The sequence below is a fragment of the Cnephaeus nilssonii genome, assembly GCF_951640355.1.
Source record: "Cnephaeus nilssonii genome assembly, chromosome: 18".
NCBI lineage: Eukaryota > Metazoa > Chordata > Mammalia > Chiroptera > Vespertilionidae > Cnephaeus > Cnephaeus nilssonii.
The window spans coordinates 36,348,821-36,365,773 of NC_137089.1; the positions used below are offsets into that span (position 1 = coordinate 36,348,821).

At 41.0% G+C, this 16,953-nt stretch overlaps 1 protein-coding gene and 1 pseudogene across 3 annotated transcripts in view; one reads left to right on the plus strand and one right to left on the minus strand.

The window, feature by feature from the left end:
• ADHFE1 (alcohol dehydrogenase iron containing 1) overlaps nt 1–16,953 on the plus strand; it is a 36,303-nt gene that overhangs the window by 5,012 nt on the left and 14,338 nt on the right. For both annotated transcript variants that reach the window (XR_013814932.1, XM_079796128.1), the window contains exons 3-12: nt 1,504–1,547; nt 2,797–2,850; nt 3,256–3,410; nt 3,549–3,745; nt 5,228–5,305; nt 6,768–6,873; nt 9,712–9,864; nt 11,636–11,734; nt 14,537–14,615; nt 14,776–14,872. Coding sequence is in view for 1 of the 2 variants with exons in the window: in XM_079796128.1 (XP_079652254.1) it covers nt 1,504–1,547; nt 2,797–2,850; nt 3,256–3,410; nt 3,549–3,745; nt 5,228–5,305; nt 6,768–6,873; nt 9,712–9,864; nt 11,636–11,734; nt 14,537–14,615; nt 14,776–14,872 (1,062 nt within the window). In the remaining variant the exon portion in view is untranslated. The remainder of the gene's footprint in view (nt 1–1,503; nt 1,548–2,796; nt 2,851–3,255; nt 3,411–3,548; nt 3,746–5,227; nt 5,306–6,767; nt 6,874–9,711; nt 9,865–11,635; nt 11,735–14,536; nt 14,616–14,775; nt 14,873–16,953) is intronic.
• LOC307114073 (small ribosomal subunit protein eS8-like) lies at nt 6,883–7,825 on the minus strand (annotated as a pseudogene). The gene is made up of 2 exons: nt 7,805–7,825; nt 6,883–7,634 (listed from the first exon to the last, which is right to left on the minus strand). The product of its transcript is annotated as a small ribosomal subunit protein eS8-like (transcript).

The window sequence follows — 16,953 nt, forward strand, 5'->3', positions numbered from 1 at the left end:
CTAAAAAGGATGCCACAGAAGATAGGATCTTAAGATTGTCTGAGTGCATCAAACAGAATTCATTAAGATGAAATCTTTGGAAGGTTCTAATACATCTCAAAAAAGAAAGGGGCTAAAGACCAAGGTGCTTCCTAGAAGGGAAAATCTTGTATATATTAATTTTTAAAATAGAATTCTATTTCTTAATAATTAAAAATAATGACCAAAGTTTTCAATTCCCACAAACGTCTTAATCCTTACCAACTCCATTGTCCACGAAGCAGCAGGAAGCTCATTGTAGCTTCCGCGTGTCCTCAGCATGTCACAGGAATTATTGACACAAACACTGATTTCACCTCTGAGAAGAAAAGGTCAAATCTAAACAGTTATGCAAGGGATGAAAAGGAAGGGGCCTCACCAAACAGGACCCTAAGCAGAAACCCCAGAGAAGCCCGTTGGGAGTGGAACAGATACAGAAACGAAGTGCTTTGCCTGCCCGAGGAGCGACTCCCCCTTCAGGACAAGCCCAGGGACCTCCCATTCGCTAATGGCCATCTACCAAGCCAAAGCATGCCCAGCCTTTCAGGCCCTCGTGAACATGTGCAGAATTTTGTCTTCAGCTGGTTTTATCCCATTCTTACTGGGTTTCAACAGAGATTCAGGAATTTCCTATTTGGGTGAATCAAATTAGTAGTTTAGGGAAAGTTCACTTCACGGTTTAATAGGATCCAATTTATGTGTTTTCCTAAACTTTTGTCACAGAAGCAATAGATTATTTTTTTAAACCTATAGAGATCAAAGAACTTTGGATTTTCATTCAGGAAACTGGAGTTAGATTGTTGTCTAGTCTTGGTCTCTTTTCTTTTTTTCAATCTTATGACTAACCAGGACTGATTAAAAATAAGCAGATAAAAACAAGGATAAAGTTCATTTAGTGGGGTCCTATTGTTGTTTCAATATGACAGAAAATTTTTTTTCCCTAACTACAACTGTTGCAAAGAAGTATCAGTTTGTAAAAATTTTTATTAAATTTCACAAAGAAAACTACAATTTTTATACTTACAAGCTTGAGAAATAGAAATATCTTACTGTGATAAGTAACCTCCATGGAAAAATATTAATTGAAACAAATTGTCACAGTTGCTATAAGAAATGTAAGCAAGACTCTGATTAATGAATTTACTAATAGTTGTTCTCTAACAATAACCCAGCTCTAGAGTCTAGAAGATATTTTTTCTAGAAGAACTTTACACATTATGTTTTCAAAAGTATATTTTAATTTCAATGGATAAAATATTTTAAGTAACTTTATTTTCACACAATCAGCATCAAGTTAGCATTACATTCTCTTAAAATGCAAGTTTTCATTTTAATTTTATACGCAACAATGAAACCTAAAAAATATATTTTAGGTAAGGCTTCAGGGGAGATGCTTATGTTCACTGCTAGAATATCACTTTACTATCAAATAATATTTTGCCTTGTTTTTGAGGCCTACTCTGATACTAAGTTTTACATTTCTAGCTCCTGGGCTTTCACCTGGAAAAACAACAGATTATGCCTTTGAGGTAAAGTAATCCGTCTATTCTTTCTTTTATGGATGACCTAAAAAAATACAACTAGAGTATTTTGCTAATGCATTATTATCTCATTTGAAATCTGCTATTAATTGATGTCACCCAATCTCACTATTTGATCTGGCCCTATTTAGAAAAGTACCCTGTTAGAATAATGGACTATAAATCTTCTGATAACATGAATAATGTCTAAATACTGTTTTCTGTTACAGCCATTGAAATAGAACAAATTCCCAGTTCTAGGCAACTTACTGCTTTACATATGTTGTACGTTAAATCTTCTTTAGCTTTGTAAGTATAATCCCCAAAGGGGTCCATGTAGTCTTTTGACACAAGAATAAAGGAACAATGAATTCTGATGAATTTTTATCACACTGTAATTACAGAATTACTTGTCTAAGTCCCTGTCTCCTCCTAGTTCAGGACTCATAAATTCAATGTCTCCAGAGGCCTGACGGTTAGCCAGCCCAAGAGCAGGCTGCGTGAGGACAGTGCTGAGTTTTCTGGGAGCACAGACCCATCTGAAGGGTACAACCTCCACTCAACCCCATTGCTGCCACCTGGGGAGTTATTCAAGAGAGATCAGACCGTCACACTGGACATTTTTACCCTGATGGTTAAGAGTTACGAGACAATTTAAAACAGAAGAAATCTAAACATAATGTGGATCAAACAAAACATGTCTTTGGGCCAATAGTGACCCATCATCCTATCAGTATAAAAGTTCTTCTCTGGCTGTAAACATTGTGAGGCTATTTTTCTTGTTCCTAATTGTATAACCAGAGCCTAGAACTATGCCTGGAGTATAGCAGGCACTTAGTAGCATTGAGTGGGTGGAAGACTGGATGGGTGGGTGGATGGATGGATACATGCATGCAAAAAAAGTTGGATAGATGAATGGTTGGATGGATGGATGGATGGATGGATGGATGGATGGGGTGAAAATTACATGAGGAATCAGCATTTAAATTGGAAAATAAGAAGAAATTTGAGAGGTAACTTATTTGTAGAGACAAGGAAAGGCAGGCAACAATTGAGAGTTCATGATATGTTTGGGAAAATATAAGTAATTCCAGTGCTTAAAGAAGTATGATGAGTCTGAGACCAGATGGGGTGACCTGGAAGTATATAAAGAATATATACTTTATTTTATAGGCAATGAGGAGCCATTTCAGGCTTTTAGAAATGAAATGGCCAATCTCCAACTCATCCATGCCCCAAATCTTTTTTTTTTTTTCAGATGGCCATTTCAAATATTAGATATGGAGCAGGAGTTACAAAGGAAGTGGGAATGGCAAGTATTTAAGATTTCTAGAGTCTACTGTAAAGGTTACATATCTTCTAAAATAAGTGAAAATGCACAAGAGATCAGGCCTTTGTTTTTTAAAGTGTTTAATATTTCCTGACCAGTGTGGCTCAAAGGTTGAATGTCTATGAACCAAGAGGTCATGGGTTCAATTCCCGGTCAGAGCACATGCCCAGGTGTCGGGCTCCATCCCCAATAGGGGCTGTGCAGGAGGCAGCCAGTCAATAATTCTCTCTCATCGTTGATGTTTCTCTCTCTCTCCCTCTCCCTTCCTCTCTGAAATCAATAAAAATATATTTAAAATAAAAATGTTTAATATTAAGTTGGCCAGAAGTGTCTATTATATTTCTAGTGTAATCAAACCCAACTTATACATTATTTTTGTTATTGTAGGACCTACAAAACATGGGTGCTAAAAATGTTTGTTTGATGACAGACAAGAACCTCTCCCAGCTCCCTCCTGTACGAATAGTTATGGATTCTCTCGTGAAGAATGGCATAAACTTTAAGGTTTATGATAATGTGAGGGTGGAACCAACCGATAGAAGGTACCTTTTCATTGTTGTTTTTTAAGTGGAAGCCAACACATACCACTATTGTTTAAAATTTGCCCCAAGAGTTACTTAGTGGCATGTCAGTTTATGTTTGAAAAATATGACCATGGTTTCCGTTTTCCTTTCTCACAGTTTCATGGAAGCTATTGAGTTTGCCAAAAAGGGAGCTTTTGATGCCTACGTTGCTGTGGGTGGTGGCTCCACCATAGATACCTGTAAAGCCGCTAATCTGTACGCAGCCAGCCCTCACTCTGATTTCCTAGATTACGTCAGTGCTCCCGTTGGGAAGGGAAAGCCTGTGTCTGTGCCTCTTAAGCCTCTGATCGCAGGTAAAGACTGTCTTTGGTTTGTTTGTTCGTGCGTTCGTTTTGGTTTGCAATTGGCAAAAGGCCTTAGGAAATATTCAAGCCAGGAATTTTAGGGTATGTGTTTCTAAAACTTCCCGATTTCCTCATTTCAGTGTTCTACCTGGTTTAGGGATCAAAACAGATAGTAATTCATTTATGTTTAAAATTCTGATCTTCATTTTTGCACCAATATAGACAATTGGGTCAGTGGTAGGAAAGTTTGCAGAGTGAAGCTATGAAGTCACTATGTGAAAGGGAGGAGAAGGTCATCATTTATGTATTATTAGATCCCTCTCTAGGCAGCTTTGTCTCCTAAACCCCTCTCTGTTTTGTCCCATTTTGCCAGCTACTGTGGAATTTAGGGGGAATATTCACTATTATTTTTCTGGTGTTGACTCAACCCTTTCCTCCACATAATGGCTCTTCAGCTGACCTGAGGCTCTGTCTCTGCCCTGGGACAGGTGGCCAGCACGGCCGCATCGCTGTGGGAGACATCTGCTCACGGGGCACAGACACACAAACCCAAATCAGCGGAGCTTGTCTGTGTCACACCGGCCTTGGCATCTTTCTGTCTTTTCTTCCCTCTCATGTTATAGCTGTTAGCAGATCACTGTTTAAAGTTTTATAGCTAAAATGTACTGACTGGTCACTGGAAATATCAGTTTAAAGTCTTGTCCTCTCTCTGCTCCCCTCTTCTGCCCTCACCGGGAACAGGTCTTGTGATGGATTAGGAGTGAGTTGATGGCAGATGAGCCGTTTTGATGGGAATGAGCAATCAGCAGGGAGCAGCATAATTGATGTCTGGCAAATGGAACCCTCTGGTGAAACTGTGTCAGCATCACACAGAAGGGTGATTAGTAAAGTTTAGAAACTTGACAGAACTACAAAACCGCAAGCCCAGCAAAGGCAGAGCGTTACTGTGCTTGCTGCCAAGAGGGAATAAAGACATCTTTCAGAGAGGCAAATACACGTGTTCTTCCTAGAGATGCCCCGCAGCCTGCGTTTGAATATCCAACTGCAGCTGCTTAAGCTCTGGCCCTAGAGGAACCTGAGGTTCCCAGAGCTCCTCACTGTTAATACAGAAACTTTAAACCTGCATGTGTGTTAATACAAATGTGGACAACATCCATACATGTTAACACAGATACAGATATCACATATCCACTTCAAAATGCACACACATGTTATACATGCATGCATGTTAATACAGAATGGACATTTTACCTGTTAAACATGCATGTTAATGCTGACACTGGCATCATATTATTGTACGTGCATGTTAACGCAGGCACACACATACATGTGAAGTATACATGCATGTTCATAGAGATACACACACCAGACAAGCAATGGGAGCAGCAAAGCTTCCTTCTAACTTAGCTCCTATGTCCTAAGGCTGAATTAAGTGTCGACACTGACCTTTATTTAGATGCTTTATTGATAATTCTTATTATTTTGTTCAAGTCCCAACTACTTCAGGAACTGGAAGTGAAACTACTGGAGTTGCCATTTTTGACTATGAGCCTTTGAAAGTAAAAATTGGTAAGAACGTTGCCCTTAACTTATTAAAAGTTATTTTACCTTTCAAACCTAGCCCCTTTTATTTAATCCTAATCTTTAACCATCAAGGAGCTGTATAGTTAAGGGAATGGTATATACATGTACACATTTTCTTTTTCTAAGTACATGTGAAAATATGAAACAATCTAATGAACTTCTTTTTGAGAATTACCTAGAAAATATATTGAAATGCCATGAATCTTGATTGGCTATTTCTCTGCGCAAGTTAGTGACTGTATGTCAATGATAAAGAGTTACTCCCTTTCTTGGACATCTTTCTTGCATTTTAAATTAATTTCATTGAGATGTAATTTTTTAAAAATATTTTTTATTGATCTCAGAGAGGAAGGTAGAGGGAGAGAGAGATAGAAACATCAGTGATGAGAGAGAATCATTGATTTCCTGCTTTCTGCATGCTCCCTACTGGAGATCGAGCCTGCAACCTGGGCATGTGCCCTTGACCGGAATCGAACCCGGGACCCTTTAGTCCACAGGCTGATGCTCTATCCACTGAGCCAAATCAGCTAGAGCGAGATATAATTTTTATATAATAAAATGCATACATTTTAAGAGCCTGGTTTGATGGATTTTGACAAATATAGGCACCCATGTAACTACTACCTCAATCAAGATATAAAACATCAACCTAGATCAACCCTCCAGTCCCATTCCCAAATAACCACTGTTCTACTTTTCATTTCCTTTGTCCTTTTTAGCCTATCTTCTTTTCTGACTCTCTGCTGAGGTGGTAAAAATGTCCCTCTACTTGAGTCTGGCTCAATATCCTTCTTTCAGGCCTTTGTAGCAGAATAAATTGACATTCAACCACATATTTATAGTAACTTCTCTTTTTTAAATTAAGTTACATTATACTTTGACATCAAGAAATAATAGCTACCAACACCGAAATTCCACCCTACAATTTTTAAAAGACTTTTCCATGATGTTATCTAATGTGATCCTTACAACAGCTCAGTGAGGGATGGAGGCCCTGTGATTGGATAGTCTCATCTCCTGGAGAACTCAGGGAGACTAAGTGACTTGCCCAAAGACACATGGTAAATTGCAGCGCAAAGACCCACACCAGCCGTGAGCTAGTAAACCAGCTCTCTGGCATTTCATAATTAAATAAGCCCTGGTTTGTAGCACTTGCCAGTTTCTGTGGTATAAATAATTCCCACCGTAGTCAGTGATGTCACTCAACCTGCCCTTGGGAAGAGACACACATACTTGGCTCCTGTGAACGGAAAGGGGCGTCCTCTCCACTGAAAAACCCAGGTTTCTGACTCCAGATCTCTCTCCACTGCTCCTTGCAGCCTCTCTACAGGAGAATGACTCTTATCTCATAATTTTTATACTTTAGGATAATTTGTTATCCTCACGTTATTTAATGTTTTTAAATGAAGTCCATGCCTATAGCCTCCATTGAAAATCCCTGTCCTAGGCATTGGTTCCCGAGCCATCAAACCCACGCTGGGACTGATTGACCCTCTGCACACCCTGCACATGCCTGACCGGGTGGTCGCCAACAGTGGCTTCGATGTGCTCTGGTAGGTACCAGGAGGGGCATTTTCGGTACCTGGGTCTATGGACAGTATTTTGTTTTCTTTTTTTATTTATTTTTTTAAAAAACAATAAGCACCTTTATTTCATGAGCTAAGATAGGAGGGGGATTTATTTGCCTTTCTGGGCCTTGATTTCCCTCAGCTGGAACTCCAGCTCCTTGCCCTCTAATACATAACCATCTCCTCAGCCAAGGCTGGTCGTGGAGTGATGCGTGCAAGAAGCTTGCCCTGTCAGAACTGCTCCTCTAGAAGACTGCTGATTGTGGCCTTCTTTTCCCTTTCATCATATTTCTTCTGAACTTTCTTGGATCGCTTTTTGTTTAAAATCTCTTCCTCCTCGAGAGTCTGCTTGACCCCCTTCTTGCAGCCCAGAGGCAGTGCCTCATGGGACTCGTACCACTGTGGGTACCATATTCTGTCAATGAGCAGGATACAGTTCTTTACTAGGGTCTTGGTGCAGACCAGTTCATTGTTGGATGCATTCTAGACAACATCAATAATCCTTGTTTTGTGCATATATAATACTCTGAGCCCCAGGAGAAGTTGCTCACGTCCAGCCTCAAGGCTCCCTACTTCTTGTTGCCTCTCTGCACACAGACTGAGTGTGTATGGCAAGGGCCAATCGTAGTGTCGACAGCAGGATGTCCCAGCTCATGTTTTCACTTCTTGTGGTAGGGCTTTCTCTTGCTCCCGGTCTTGCGGCACTTGTGCCAGTGGTTCTGAGAGATGCCCAGGCTCAACACCAGCTAGAAAGAGTACAGTATTTTCTTACTGGAAGTACTTACTAAGCATTCATTGATTAGCACGCCACAGCAACCCCAGCTTGGACTGTCGTTATTCCCTTGCCTAGATGAAAACAAGGGCACTGTTAATGAGTAGGTTAGTGAATAAGTGAGGCCCTGGGTGAGCCACAAACCTGCTGTTCAGGATGGACCATCCCAGCCACAGCTGTGGCCACAGGGACATGGCAAAAGGAGCAGCCGGAGCTGGCATGCCTTGTGGCTACACTAACCAGGGAATGCCCAGGGCTGCCACAGCACGGAAGAAGGCAGGGAGGGGAGCTGACATCCCTTGAGCTGGACCGTGCACACCCTGTCAGCACTTTATACACATATCACTTCTCCACAGCTCTGTGCCAGGTGAGAACTCCCTTTGAGATGTTTAGCAACTTACCCACAGTCTACTGCGGGCTCCCTGGGCTTCAGCTCTGTGTGCGATGGCTTCCTAATCAGTGGCTTCTACCATAGACCTCGCTTCTGAGCTCCAGGCCATTCATTCCAGTGGCTTCATGGAGGTCCCATGGGCACTTCACATTCAGCATGTCCCAAATTACCCTATTTCATCCATTTTCACACACATTTTTTTTTTCATGTTCTAACACCTCAAATCAAAACATATTTTAAAATCTGTAGCATGGCAGTATCGTTTTCTTCCTCAGTGGTACAGTTTTTAAATGGAAAATTGATAAAATGTGATAATTCTTTTAATTTCCAATAAGCCCTCCCTGTCCCCCTTGCCCCCCACCCCCACCAACATGTCCCATGGCTTCTTCTCCTGAGTCGTCCCTTAACGTAGTGAGCAGCAGAACTCAGTATGGACATCTCCTTTCTCTAATGCCCGCACCAGCCAGCAGAATCTCTCTTAGATCTGCTCCCTCCTCTCGTGCCTCATTGCTCCTGTCTTGGTTTAGGCCTACCCCAGTTGCAGTAGTCTCATCAGTCAGCCTGTTTCCATCCCATAGTCCTTCCTTCTGTCTTCCATGCTGGCCTCACCAAGCTTGCAGAATCAATATACACACACACACACACACACACACACACACACACACCTCTACCTTACAAGTCTTTCAACCCCTGCTATCCAATGTCCAGATTCCTTTGATTCCTTTGGCCCTGGAATGTCCCCAATGCTCTGATCTTTATCTGTTTGGATAACTCATCTTTCAATTCCACTGGAGCGTTCTCTCCCTGATGGAACCTTTTCTGACCCTCACCTTCCCTCTCCTCAAGTACAACTGACCACTTTGTCCTTCGCTCTCCCCCACTGGGGGGCCTATACATTGCTTCTGACACACCCCTCTCTCTTCACATGCCTGTCTCCCTCAGTGCAGTGTGAGCTTGGTGCGGGCAGAACCATCTAACTCACTTATCTGTCCGTGCCCCTTGCAAACCAACTGTCACTCCATGGGTACTCAATTAATAGCTGTCGAATGAAGTTCACACAAGCATGAGGCAACAGAGTAAGGATTCAAATCCAGGTCTCTCCAAATCCATGGTCTGCTTTTTTCACTACATTACGCTGCCTACCAAAAAACTGGAGGAAATTGTGTTCAACTCCTTCCTGGTCAAAGTTGTCAGTACTTTGGAGAGTCATCTTCTAACAACTTGGAAATAAGAGTACCCTCCCTAACTGGAAGCTACGTAATAAATTTATAATGGACCAAAGCAGTCACCTTTAAGTGAATAACTCACAGGCCCAATGACTTCACTGTCAATCCAAAGGAGGGGAGGGAGTTCAGAAGAAAGAATGATGGTAGTTGCCCTTCTAAGTATTTTCCAAGGAAGAGAACACCTGCCCTGAGGAATCTGCCCCTGGGGCCCGGTGGCCAGTTCTGAAGATGGACACACCCATGAATTCAACCTTAGAGGCAGTTCCCCTTGTTAGGACTTCATGGGGCTGACTAGTGGGATGCATTGTGGTTATCAGTACCACATAGCATATCCACCGTGGAGTGAGTACATTTCCAAGACAGTTTGTAATCTTAATGGAGGGGGGAAGGAAGACCACGTTTTCAATCTGTGTATTTTAAATATTTCTTGTTAGCCATGCCCTGGAGTCCTACACTGCCCTCCCCTACCACATGCGGAGCCCCTGCCCTTCAAATCCCATCTCTCGGCCAGCCTACCAGGGCAGCAACCCAATCAGTGACATTTGGGCAGTCCACGCACTGCGGATCGTCGCCAAGTATCTGAAGAGGTATGCCACCCAGAGGGAATAGAAATAGAACAGAAAAACCACATTCCACCCTCATGTAAAATGTAGCATGCCAGATCCTGACGTGTCCTAAGTCTGTTCACCAAAAGGTCAGTCAGTGGACGTAGAGAAGCCTAAGAAAGCTGGGAAGATGAGAAGGATTGAGGGGCCGGGGGGTGGGGGGCGCGCAGCTAAAAACTGGGTTCTTTAGACTGAAAAGAGTAAAGACAGCTGAAAGCTGGGTCCTTCAGTCTGAAAAGGGTAAAATAGGAGTCCCTAATTTATGAAGGAAGCAGATACAAGGTTTATTCATTGACGCCTCAAAACCAAAGCTAGGATGAAGAGAGATGTCCTTTGAGATTTGGCTACCAATGCCAGACAAGAGAACCACAGAGGCAGATGTTGGCTGTGCCCATCTGGGCCCTGGGCAAAGGCACACGGAATCGGCCCCGTGAGCACACTGGGAGGAGCTAAATATAAGAATTAAATGTGTGGCGTTGTCTGTCCCAGGAGACACAAAATGCTTCCTAAAAGGTTATGAAAGATTTATGAATGACAGCCATAATAGGCTCCTGGGAGAGCAAATATATACTTAGAGATGAAAGCTGATCTCTGAGACATGAAGACATCTGCAAAGTCAGACTCATAAGGAAGGGAAAGCACACAGCAAGTTAGGCCTAGATGTGAGCACGGTGCCTCCTCTGGCCCTGAGCTGGAAGCTGCTCTGGAGAGGGGACTGAGCCGGGGAAGGGACACAGAACTATTTCAGGCCCAGGGACCATCGGGAAGCACAGAAGCATTTGACTGATAACTGTCAGCGGTGTGTTTGGGCAGGAGCAGAAGGCAGGAGCAGCAGTGGGAGGTGAGGGGGTAAAACGGACAGAGGAAAGACTGAAGCTCCATCATTTACTATTTTACCTTGTTATTGGGGGAACACAGAGCGAACACTGGGTTTTGGAAAGGAGGCTCAAACGCCTAACCATTTCAAATGAAAGCGGGGGGGGGAAACGCCGTGGCACTCTTATTTCATAACAGGAACCCTTAGCTCCAGGAAAAAAATCGCAAAAAAGCAAGTGGGAAGTGGTTCGCTTGGCAGTCTCAGGCTTCATCCCCAGGACAAGCAGTGAGCTGCATCTGAAAGGGGCCTTTGAGAATTTGCTTTTCCAAAGTGGCACCGGGGACAAATAGAGCCAGCAAAAGCTTGTCCTACAATAACATCCCACTTCCACCATAATAAATATTAAAATAACATGTGCAGTTTCTACAGATAACAAAAGAGGTCTCCAGTGGGTCCAACCGGGGCCGTGTCACAGGAAGAAAGATGGCTGGGCGGGCTGCAGGCAGCCCCAGGCGACAAGGACTCGGTGCCGTGAACCAGTCTGGGCCCTGTGCACTCTGAGTGTATGTTTACTCTAAGTCCATTCGCAGCTGCAGTCAAGGTCATTGACAAATGAAGAAGAAGAATGAGTCTCAGGGCACTTGGCTGGAGCAGCTCTCACAGTCCAAGGGTCAGTGAGCTGCTTCCCCTGGCACTTTTATCACATGAGCAGCCTGACAGCGTATTTATTATGCCTCTGCTGAAACCATTGATGAGAAAATATGTTTACCCTCAGCTTTCCTTTAGAAGACAAGATGTCATTTGAATAACTTGCCTAATTTTTCTTCCTACCAAGTGCCATTTCTTTTTTTCCAGCTCTTTCCCTAAGGCGGCTCTTGACTCAGTAGGAAATGCCAATGCTGATATGTTATAGTTAGGAATTTATATCATCCACAGGGCTGTCAGAAATCCCGATGATCTGGAAGCAAGGTCCAGTATGCACTTGGCAAGTGCTTTTGCTGGCATTGGCTTTGGAAATGCTGGTGTTCATCTGTGGTGAGCGAATTGGAGATTTTATTTCTTCACCTAAGCTACTGCTCTTAAATTTTTAAACTGTTTATAACTTAGGACAGGTGGTGATATTTAAATATGTTATGGAAAGAAGATATTTAACTTAGGGTCCTGGAATATTTTCTTAATTCTAATATAATTTATTGGGTCACGGATTTTTTTTTTTTTGGTAACAATTTTATTGAGATATAATTCACACACTATATAATTCACCTTTTAAAATGTACAATTCAGCTGAAACCGGTTTGGCTCAGTGGATAGAGCATCGGCTTGCGGACTGAAAGGTCCCAGGTTCGATTCCGGTCCAGAGCATGTACTTTGGTTTCGGGCACATCCCCAGTAGGGGGTGTGCAGGAGGCAGCTGATCGATGTTTCTGGCTCTCTATCCCTCTCCCTTCCTTTCTGTAAAAAATCAATAAAATATATATTTTTAAAAATGTACAATTCAGGGGTTTTTAGTATATTCACAGTTACCATTACCACAATCAGTTTTAGGACATTTTATCACCCAAAAAAAGAAATGCTATACCTCTTAGCCTTCACCTGCCTATCCTCCTGTACCCCCAGTCTTAAGCAACTACTAATCTACTTTCTCTCTATAGATTTGCCTATTCTGGGCATTTCATACAAATAGGATCATATAATATCTGGTCTTTTGTATCTGGCTTCTTTAACGTAGCATCATGGTTCATTCATGCTTGCATCAGTACTTCATTCCATGTTATTGCCAAATAACATTCCATTGTGTTGCTTTTTCACATTTTATTTATCCATTCATCAGGTGATGGACATTTGGGTTGTTTCCACTTTTTGGCTATTGTGAATAACGCTGCTATGAACATTTCTCATCTCTATTGATTATATATACCTGGGAGTGGAATTGCTGGTAATTGTATTTTAAATTTTGGGGAACTTCCTAACTGTTTTTCACAGCAGCTGCATCATTTTACATTCCCACCAGCGGTGGATGAGGGTTCTGATTGCTCCACATACTCTCCATGTGTTGTGGGGGATTTTTAAAACCTCAAATGCAGTATTTTTCTTCTAATCTCTCACAAAAAGAGAGAGTAGAGTCTTTGCCAATAGCCCAGAATTAATCTGTTTGATCAGAACTTTACTGGTATATTGCCTTCAAATTGAACACCAGTGAGCATGGAGAATTGAGAATTTGCTAGGGAGAGTACAATAAAATAAATGGTCTCCCCCAAACTCTGCTGCCGAGAGGAGCACAGATTGTTACTACCTTTCTAAAAAGCAAGTGAGCAAAATCTCCCCAAAGTTTGAAAGATGTGTTTACCTTTTGTCCCACTAATTTTACTTCTAGAATGTAGCCTTAAAACATACCATATGACCAATGAATTTCCTTATAAGGATAATCACCTAAGAGTTATTTATAATTGAAAAATGTGGAAGCAACCTAAATTTCCAACAGATTAGGAATGGTTAACCAAAGTGCAGTACTCAAAGAATAAAATAAGGCTATTAAAAATAATGTTTTAGAAGAATACAAAATGATACAGGAAAATGTTTACAAAGAATATTAAGTAACAAAAGCATTGTTTAAAACTGAATGCAGAGTATGATCATATATATTAAAGGTGTGCATAAGAAGACTAGAAGGAAATATTCTATAATGGTTATCTTGAGAAAATAGAATTATGGATTCTTTTAATTTTTTACAAAGAACATATACAACTGTTAAAATAAAAAAATTAACAAATATTGGCTATAATTAGAAAGGTACCTTTGAAAGCTACGTGAACCCTTTCACATCATGAAGGCACACTAGGAAATAATTTTCTGAATATTTTGGAGCCTGAGAAATGTAAAACATATTCCAAAATACCCAACAACTCAGAGGACCCATAGCCTTCGATCTGTCTCATGAAAGATGGTAGGCTAGGGCCCACCCCCCCCCCCTTTTATTTGATAGATAATCATACACTTCACCATATATTTCATCTTTCTATGAAATGTAAATTTTTTTGGTGAATAAGCACAAAGCCATCTAATATTTAATAGACTTACAGGCCATTTTACTGTTATAAAATATTTTATTTTTAATACATTAATTGTAATGATACTAACTTCTAACAATGTATAGCTCCTGAATCATCTATTAAACTATAATATTATCCTATTTGTTCAGTAAGAACTCAAGAGGATATAAATAGTTCTTCCATTCCCCCCCCTTCAAATATTCCCATAAATAAAAATCATAGTGCTGTTTCTTGAAAGTCTTTCAGACTAGAATAATCATTTGTGATTCAACTCCATTAGTATGTAACATTCTAAAGGATGTACTGATCATTGGTGGGACAGATCACTGGCAGGTCAAGCTTACATGTCTGATGTATCACATCTTGGTTTATAAATCTCCCACTGACATGGTCAGCTTGTGCAGGAACACACTGCCAAAATATTGCAGAGCAAGATAAAAAACGCATGCCCTGAAATGTATTAAAGAAACTTCAAAGTGAATTCTCAATTTCTTCCAGATTATAAGGTTAACCAATGTATTTGGGGAGAATCTTCTGTATTAACACGTTTTAATGGTATACAATTTTATGAGCATTTGAATTTGAATATTTCAGAGGTTTTAATATGAATAACATCAAATATTGAATACATAACAGTATTTTTTATAGCAAGGAAAACAAAGTGGATAATTTTGTGAGATAAAGATATTGTCTAGAGACTGTGAGGGCTCTCCCATAAGAGTATCTTTCTATTATCTTGAATTTCTGATATCTTTATGTCAACATAAAGGCTTTCTTTCTTTTCTAGCCATGGAATGTCTTACCCAATTTCAGGCTTAGTGAAGACATATAAAGCAAAGGATTATAATGTGGATCACCCATTGGTGGTAAAATCATAATACATTTTTTAATTAAGTCTCATATTCCTTGCAATTGCTATAAATGTATTTGTCAATTCTTGATTGCTCGGACACTAAATTACAGGGTAATTTAATGTCTAGAACATGCAGGTTGGCCCACCCGTCACCACGTTTTGTTCCTCCGCAGCCTCATGGCCTTTCTGTGGTGCTCACCTCGCCAGCGGTGTTCACTTTCACAGCCCAGATGTTTCCTGAGCGGCACCTGGAGACGGCAGAAATATTGGGTACGAATCATTACTCGTAATCCTGTGACCCACATAGGTGGAGCACTTCCTAGGTTTGATTCTAAAGATAAAGGATAATACTAAAAAGAAATGTTGCTTTGAGGTAGTTTAGTAATAACTTGTCACTGACCTGCACAATTTAGTGCTAAAATTTTATAATTTTATGTTCTAATAATCTGGTAACAGTGAACTGGAACCAAATATTGCTTATGTTAAGTTTGGAGTAATCATATTTCCAGTTTTCATCCCCAAGGAAAGTGAAAGTCTTTACATACTACAAATGTGGTAAATGATTTTGGTGTGTTTAATAGGTAATAAAATGAATCTAGTTCCCAATTGTAGAGAGTCTAAACAACTAGAAACTGTAGAAAAAGATCCCCAAAGGCGAATATTTTTGCTGCTCTGTAGAATAAGTAATGCCTATAATAAATTTCCAGCAGTGCCTTTTGAATCTTAACGAGAAATAAAATTATATTCAGGATAGCTTAGTTTAGTAAAATTTTGGTATTTTTCTAAGACAAAACGTCTTTTAAGTACTTGAGTATTTGATTAACTATCCAAACATCTTATTCCCCTACTTGTGTTTAGGGCAGGAAGGGAAAGTCTGAAAGAAAACTTCATTATACTCCTCTAGCACCAGCCGTTGGAGAGATTATTTCCAAGAAGGTGGGAATGACCACAGACATCCTTCCGCAGGGCCTCTTCACGCTCACTCCTCTCTCACGCTGACGTGTGCTTCCGGCATGTTTAGGAAAGAAGTCCAGGGCTTGGTTTTCCAGCATGTGCTGTCGGAAATGTGCTGCCACCATTACCAAGGATCTCGTGTTCCTTTTCCCTTTGGGACTAGGGATGTTGGTCAGCCATTTGTTGGGACTCAGATGCCTTTGGAAATATACAAGCAGTGTAAATAGACAGGATCCCAAATAGTAGGCTACATAGATGATAAATGGGAAAAATCTTAGAGAATGTACAGCTAACATTCCAGACAACCACCAGAATTACTGAGAAAGCGATTCCTCTGTTAGACAAAACCCAGGCCGGAAGAACCCACCAGTTCTTTCTTGTTGCATCGGAAACTTTGACTAATATTATTCTATACGTGGCCATTAATATTTTGATTCCCTAAGTAATCTTAGGTTTTCTTAGTTTTATACCAATGTATTCACTTTCCTACCCTCTCTTTTTTTCTAAAACACTTCGTAGAAAAACCCAGAGGTTTTGGTGGTGTGTTTTATGGCAGCAATCCCAAGAAAATAAAAATCTCATAAACCTCGTATCGCGTGTTGCCTCTCCACCTACTCCATATTTTAGCTGCTGCTGTGTAGTATAGACTGGTCTTGTCAGGCAAGGTTTACCTTCCTACCCAGCTGCTCCACCAGCCAGCCCCGTATCTGGTTCTATTTATCCTTTTCCAGGATTACTAAACCAGTTCTCACTGTCCTAGAAGAGAGAGGTTAAAATGGATTTAATAATGTGCTTCAGGATGGAGGTGAAACGGACATTCTAGACTCCTTTTGAGCAATACAGAGAAAGTGGACGTGGACGACAGCTTGAGGCATTCTGGATACTAACTAATGCTACCTTCCATTTGTAAAGTGCTTCACTGCCAGGCAGTGACTCTGTTCAACTGGAATAGATGGAGTCAGGGGTGCTAAGGTTTGGGGATCAGGTTCCTTCATCTGGGAGCTTTCACCACCACCCTTCCTAAGGGCAGAGCCCCCTGGCTCTTCCAGACTGATGTCTCTCTCATTTTGTGTATTAATTATTCATTAGGTCCAAGTTCTGCCCTTTTACATCTCCAACGCTTGTCCACCTTCTCCCCCCTCCACCACCAGCAGCATCTACATATTAAACACTGTTTTCTGAGAGTCTTCATGTGCTTGGTTCTCTCTGACTAGTTCTGTAATATGTAGAGGAACCTGCTTTGCCCATTGGTAACAGAGTCCAAAATCCAAACTTTTTATAGCTATAGGAAGGAAATACTTTCCTTCCTGGCCACACATAATCCATTTTTGTCATCTTCTTCCTTTTTGGCAGGCAGTGTTGGCGTTTTCATACTTACATAGATCCTTATCTCACAA